Source organism: Mesitornis unicolor, unplaced genomic scaffold (assembly GCF_000695765.1).
Source record: "Mesitornis unicolor isolate BGI_N332 unplaced genomic scaffold, ASM69576v1 Scaffold39650, whole genome shotgun sequence".
NCBI classification, from domain to species: Eukaryota; Metazoa; Chordata; class Aves; order Mesitornithiformes; family Mesitornithidae; genus Mesitornis; species Mesitornis unicolor.
Window position 1 is genome coordinate 1,054 of NW_010160992.1, and position 7,114 is coordinate 8,167.

The following is a 7,114-nucleotide window of genomic DNA, read 5'->3' on the forward strand; positions in this document are numbered from 1 at the left end:
GGTCTCCTGGGACCACTGAGCTCTAAAGTTTGCTCTGGGCTGGCAGCGAGGGCCAATGGGCATCTTCCCACCCTGGGGGATCACAGCAGCACCCAAACAGCCTGGGGAGGGTCAGCAGCTGCCACGTCCCTAGGAGGAATTTCCTTCCTCTGTCCCAGGTAGCACTAGGGGTTACAGGCCTGCTCCAGCAGTGCCAGGGTGCATAAACCCTAGGAGCCAGTGGGCACCATTGGCTGTGTGCTGGGATGACCCCAATTCCTGACAAACCCCAGGGAAACTGTGCATCTTTCTGCATAGCTCAGTGTCCCCCATCCTCAAGGATCACGTGCAATGCAGGAGATCCTCTACTCACCTTCTCCCCGCATCCCACAGCGGCCAGTTTGCCATCGTACGAAAATGCCGGGAGAGGAAAACTGGTCTGGAATATGCAGCCAAATTCATCAAGAAGCGTCGGCTGTCGTCCAGCCGTCGGGGCGTGAGCCGGGAGGAGATTGAGAGGGAGGTGGACATCCTGCGGGAGATCCAGCACCCCAACATCATCACGCTGCACGACATCTTCGAGAACAAGACGGACGTGGTGCTGATCCTGGAGCTGGTCTCGGGTGGCGAGCTTTTTGATTTCCTGGCCGAGAAGGAGTCTCTGACGGAGGAGGAGGCCACCCAGTTCCTCAAGCAGATCCTGGACGGGGTGCACTACCTGCACTCCAAGCGCATTGCCCACTTCGACTTGAAGGTGAGGTCTGGGAGGTGCAAACACCCCATGCTCAGCAGCTGGGGAGTGGGAACGAGCAACCAGGCTCCTGTGGAACAGTGAGGCTGAATCTGAGATCTCTTCCTACTCGACACCATGTGTCTTCTCCTTCCACAGCCAGAGAACATCATGCTGCTGGACAAAAACGTGCCAAATCCTCGCATCAAACTCATAGACTTCGGCATTGCCCACAAGATCGAAGCTGGGAATGAATTCAAGAATATATTTGGGACCCCGGAGTTTGTAGGTGAGGCCTGGTGGTGATGTTCCTGGGGGCTTCTCTGGGCACTGAAAGCTTTGATTTAATCCCAGAGAGATGCCCAAAGCCCTGGTGCAGCAGGCTGGGCGGCTGCTGGGATGTGTCCATGGGGACAGGCTTGCTTCCTCCCAGATAAGTCTGTTTTCTCCCGTTTTTCCTCCTAAAGCCCCGGAAATTGTGAACTACGAACCCCTGGGGCTGGAGGCCGACATGTGGTGAGTGAGTCCCCTCCCAAGCACCTTCCAGTGGCACCAGCAGCTGGTCCTTGGGAACAGGGTCATGCTGGCGTATCTCCCCTATTGCTGAAAGCAAGGGTAGAGGGGCCCTGATGGCACTCTGTGGGGCTTCAGCCTCATCTTCCTCTCTTTTCCAGGAGCATCGGGGTCATCACCTATATCCTGTGAGTATAAGGGGTGTCTGGGGAAGGTGGGTGCTGCAGGGCAACTTCTCTGCCTTGGGCTGTTGGTTTTTTGGGGCATCACAGCCTGCTCTTGCCACAGGCTGAGCGGAGCCTCCCCTTTCCTGGGGGAAACGAAGCAGGAGACCTTGACCAACATATCCGCTGTCAACTACGACTTCGACGAGGAGTATTTCAGCAACACCAGCGAGCTGGCCAAGGACTTCATCCGCCGCCTGCTTGTCAAGGACCCCAAGTGAGAGACAGGGAGCAGAGCTGGGGATTACTCTGGGAGAGAGGTTGTCCCTCCTGCCTGACCCTTCCTGCGCACAGGCAGCTCCCACATCTCCTGCCCACGCTGGGATTTGAACTTGGCTGCTGCCAGCCCATCCTTTGCCCATCCCTGTTGTGCTGGTTGTTTATAAATCCCATTTATCCCCCTGTTTCCCTCCTGCTGCTTGTAGGATTTGGTGTTGCAAAACATCTTGAAACCAAAGTCTCTCCCTCACATCAGGCATGGGGTGAATTCTGGGATCACTCCAAGAGTGCAGCAGTGCAACTGCAAAGGAGGGACTGGGGTGTGAAGGGATCAAGGGCTGACCTGAGCACCCAGGACTCTGGGCTGGGGTGGGAGTAGTGGTGCTGTGCCTTGGGCGGCAGGTTCCTGCGGGCTCTTGTGTGTGTCTTTGCTCTGGGAAGGCTGGCTGAGGGCATGGGAGCTGGATGGTGCTAGGATCCGAGCTGCCCCTCGGTCGCAGCTTTTATGTCATTGCAGGAAGCGGATGACCATCGCTCAGAGCCTGGAACACCCATGGATTAAGGTGAGAAGTTCAAGAATCAGCAACTTTTGGGTGCCAGACATCTCAGAGGTCAGGGGTGGGTGTTGATGCTCCAGCAGGTCTCTGCTGCTCTTGCCCCCAGTTGGGGCTGGTTTCGTGCCACTGGGGGCTGTGCTGCCAGGGAACCACAGGTGGGTGCTGAAGCCATCTGGTTCCTGCTGTCCTGGCTGCACCTCACGCCTGTGGCTGTTCCTCTTTGCAGGTGATCAAGAGGAGAAATGTCCGCAATGAAGACAGCTGCAAGAAGCCCGAGCGCCGCCGGCTGAAGACCACACGTCTGAAGGAGTACACCATCAAGTCCCACTCCAGCATGCCGCCAAACAACACGTACATCAACTTTGAGCGCTTCTCCAAGGTGATGGAGGAGGTGGCTGCAGCCGAGGAGAGCCTCCGGGAGCTGGAGAGGAACAAGAAGTCCTTCCAGGAGGACATTGAGGCTCTGCTGTCCATCTATGAGGAGAAGGAGTCATGGTACAAGGAGGAGAACGAGAGCATCAGCCAGGACCTCCGCCAGATCCGGCAGGAGCTGCAGAAGACAGAGGCCCTGAAGAAGCAGGCGCAGGAGGAGACCAAAAGCGTGGTACAAGCAGCCAACGGCCTGAAGAGGCGTTACCGAAAGCTGGAGAACCACTACGAGGCATTGGCCAAGCAGGTGGCTTCAGAGATGAAGTTTGTCCAGGAGCTGGTGTGGTCCATTGAGCGGGAGAAGCTGCAGAGCAGTGAGGGCGACGGCAGCATCCGCTAACTCAGCTGGTGCTGGTGTTGGCTGCCCTCAGCTGAGGTTGGGTCCTTCCTACTTCCCCCGCAGCGCTGAAGGGACCTCGGTGGCTCTGCTCCTCACTCACCCAAGGAGCCAGTCCACCGACAGCCTTTGGTCAATGTCCCCAGGCTCTGCTGGGCTCGTGGTGCCATGCTGGGGACTTGTGCCTCCCTGGAGACCTCCTTCTTGGGGAGCTTGAGTTGTGCTCACCTGGGTTTTGGCTTTCTGTGTGCAGCTCTTGCTTGGCTCACCGTCCACTTCTCCCCATGCTCCTGGCTGCTCCTCCCTTGGGGACCTGCCCTCCCCTCCCTGTCCCTCTTAGGGCTGGGGTCTCAGAGCTGCCGCAGTGCCCTGCCTTGGCGGGGTCTTGGTGGGGAGACCCCTCCTCTAAACCCTGGCAGCAGCTCAGCATCTACCTTGCGTGAGCCGTGACCGAGGACCAATTTCTGTGCGACCCAACACGTGACCCCAGCTGTCACCCACTCCCCCTGGGGCCTTGCACCCCTCTGCCCCCTGCCCCAGCCCTCGATCCCACCGGGCACTTCTCCTTTTAACAAAATAAAGGTTTCTGTGAACCAGGGTGGCCACCTTGGTTCCTGCTGTGGGAGGATGGGTGGTGGTGGGAAGGGGACAAGAACACACTGTGGGGTAACAGCTCCTCTGCTGTGCTCCCTAATGGTATTTGTGCTCCCATCCCAGAGATTTTGTTAATTTGGGAAGAGAAAGGCTTTTTATTTTTGCCTCATTAGCCCCAGTGCTGGCAGGAGAGCTCCCTGTGGGCTTGGAGGGGTTTCTAGAGCCCCTCTTGCCTCACCCCAGGGGAGGTTTGGGGGACTCAGGGAGGATTGGGGATAATCCCAGGAACTGAAGAAGGCCTGTGGGATTTGGGGAGGTCCCTGGGGCTCAGGGAAGGCCCTTGGCTGCAGGGAGGGTCCCAGGGTTTCTGTGGAGTCACTCCTCTTTCCCCAATGATCCTTCTTTTGAATGGGAACAGACTGGGTATGGGATTGGCCCAAATACTTTTGGGGCCCGGAAGGGCTGATGGGCTCTGTCATCACCAGTGAGCACAGGAGAGGAGCTGGTGGCCAGGGCTGGGAGGGGCAGCATGGAGTGGACCCCCTTCCCTGGCCTCCTGAGGCCTCCTGAGGTCCCGAATCCTTTCTGCAGAGCATGCGCGAGAGCCCGGGGCTGGGTTTCCACTGGGAGCACTGAGGGGTTTTCATCTGCCCATGGCCCCGTGGTGCTGGAGCCAAGATCCAGCTGAATTTGACCTGGGGGAATCACCGGCCAAATCCTGGTGGATGGCAGGCATCCCTCTGGCTTGCCAGCACCCACGGTGGGGGAGCAGCAGTGGGTTTTCCTCTGGCTGAGCTCTGGGCTGAGGGGATTTGCTCAATTCAAGCTGCAGTGTCCCCACTGCCAGCTCCCTGGGGGTCTGGGATGGCTGTCAGATGGGCACAGCCTGGGCAGAGGGTACGTGCCCCATGCCCCTATCCGTGCCAGCGGCTGCTGACGTCCCACAGGGTGTAGGTTTCATCCTAACCCAGGGGCATGCGGGTTCGGGGATAATTTTAGCGTGTCCCATTTCTCCAGGCCAAGGCGCTTGGCACCAAGGGGTGATGGTGTGACTGCCTGGCTGGTGGCAGCGTCCCAGGGCAGAGAGGATCTGTGCTGCGACCCCAGGGTGCTGGAGAGGGGCTTTGGCTGTGGTGGGGGATGCCAGAGCTTGGCTGAGGGCATTTCAGGCTGTTGTCCTCCCTCTGTGTGCTGCGTTTTCGGGGCTGGGGTTCAGGAGGAAGCTTTGGGGTTCAGCTGGAGTCCCTGGCATTTGATCTGCTCTCGTGGAGCCAATTCGTCACCAGAGCCAGCGTATGAAAGGATGTATGGAAATCCTATAGCAACAGTTGTTCCCAAGCTGTGCAAAGTTCACATAGTGCTAAGGCTTCCCAGATGCTCCTCGTGCCGTGGGTTTCTGTTTCACACTCCCCAAAGGCTCTTGGAAGTCACTGGCGATTCACCCTGGCTGGTGAGGCTGTCTCCTCCCCAGCCCCCTAGCAGGTACACTGCTCTGCAGGGGGCGGCAGCAGATCTGATCCTGATGGATGCACAGGAAAACACCAAAATACTATTTAAAAAGCAGAATTTGGGGTCAGTTTTGTCACCGCTGTAATCAGGGTGACCTGCTTTAGAGGGTTTTAATTTGCAGAGTACTAGCACAAGGTCAGCAGGCTGCACAATGTACAGCTGCAAAAAAGGGGAAACGCCTACTGCTCACCACGGAGGAGGCTTTGCTGGGGAAAACGCATCCAGGATGTCAATGCCATAGGGACTCCGCTAATACTGAACCTCGTAGGAACTGAGAAACAAGGGGCTGTACTGGTCCCCAGGAGGTTTTTGGCAATGCGATGTATTAGTGTGTTCTACCTTGGTTCCCTGCTTTGCCACTGGAGCAAACATCGCCTTAGCAGGGGATATCAAAGCACCTTTTTTAGGCTTCGATTTTGGCTTCCTGAAGGTTGGCTTGAAGCGAGCACGATGTCTTTTTCCTTACATGGCCTCATGAAAGCAAAATGGGATTGTACAGGTTACCAGGTGAGGGTTAAACCTTCCTGTTAACACAGGGGAAACCCTGATGGAAATGACATGCCAGATCCCGCTGGGGAGCGGAGCCTGCTCATTTTTTTTGCCAGCGAGCAGAGCTGCAGCTCCATGTAACGATGTCAAATGGACTTAGAAGGTATTGGTGACAAGTCGCAGCACGCTGTCCCCGGCCCAGGCGTTCCTCAGCTTTGCTATTGATGAGTGCCGGGCAGTGTAACAGTGTAATTATAGTTCTGTGGCTCTCTCCAGGCATGCATGAGGTTGCACACAAGGAAATATGCCTTTTTATAGCTTGTGGAAGTGTGGGTGATGCCATCAGTGCAAGTGTCTCGTTTCTGGCTGAGGCATACCCATTCTGGCCAGACAATTGGAAAATAGGAGTGTAACATGAGGACACGGTGGAGCTGACTTGCTGCTGGTCTTGCTCCTGGCTGCTTCACCAGGCTGTTTAAAACACTCCAGGAAATAGGCTTGATGGTTTTTTGGGTGACTTCTTGCTAATCTGTGGCAGCTGCTTTTCTGTAGCAGTGTTTCTAATTGATGTATGCCCCAAAATTTTCTGAAGTGAGCTGTGCTGCTGCCACAGCCAAGTTATTTTAGTGCCCAAAAGATCACTGCACTCATCTCACGTGAGAGGTTTTGTACTTTAACATGGTGAGCCCTTGATGCGTGGTGTGCCGCATGTGCTTTAGTGCATCAGTTTAATGGCACTTCCTATCTTTAGCCAGTGTGTTTCAATAGTGGCTTGACAGATCTCAACACCCTCACCACAGTATTTAAGCTCAATGAATTACCAGAGCAGCGTGGATGTTTATTACTAGCCTGGAGCCAGCCACTAGCCAAGGACAACACTGCAGCCAGGTCTTCCTCTTGAGGGCAGAGCTGTGGTGCTGGGGCTCACTGTTCGAGAAGGCTGTGAAGGTCTTTGAGTGCCTCCAGCAGAGGGCAACCAAGCTGGCGAAGGGCTGAGAGGGAGGGCTGTCCTCAGAGGAGTGGCTGAGCGTTCTGGGTTTAGATCATTTGGAGAAAAGGAGGCAACACGGAAAGGGAGGCACTGACTTCTCGCTGGAATCTGTGCAAATGGGCACATGAAAATGGCTCAAAGCTGCATCAGGGAGGTTCAGACTGGACATGAGGAAGCATTTCTTAAAATTAAGATGAGGTTGCTACTCTCATTCCCTTAGAAATCCTGCTCATGTCCAGTCTGAATTTTCACCTCTCAAGGTTCAGCTTGCTGGAGAATTGAGGACCAAATAATGTTCACATTTGTACTGCAGAAAGCAGAAGTGGAGGCTTCTGGCCAAACTTCACACCTGGGGAGCACTTGGTTGTTGTGCGAAACAGCCCATATTATCTTTATGTGCTAATTTGTTTTGAGTGTGGAGTGAGATACACCACAAAGCTGAGGCTGGCATAAAACTGGATTCATACCAGCACTTTAAAAATATCTGCAGTGCTGTTCACCTCCCAGAATCACCTCCAAGAACCTCACTTTTGTTGGGGGTCA

The 7,114-nt window shown here is 55.4% G+C and overlaps 1 protein-coding gene across 1 annotated transcript; it reads left to right on the forward strand.

The window, feature by feature from the left end:
* Positions 1-372: 372 nt before the first annotated feature.
* On the forward strand, positions 373-2,991 carry DAPK3 (death-associated protein kinase 3; the record flags this gene model as incomplete). The annotated part of the gene is made up of 7 exons (XM_010191658.1): positions 373-733; positions 869-998; positions 1,177-1,225; positions 1,384-1,410; positions 1,511-1,663; positions 2,183-2,228; positions 2,449-2,991. Coding segments are annotated over 7 exons (1,309 nt in total), but the record flags the coding sequence as incomplete, so codon positions are not given.
* Positions 2,992-7,114: the final 4,123 nt, after the last annotated feature.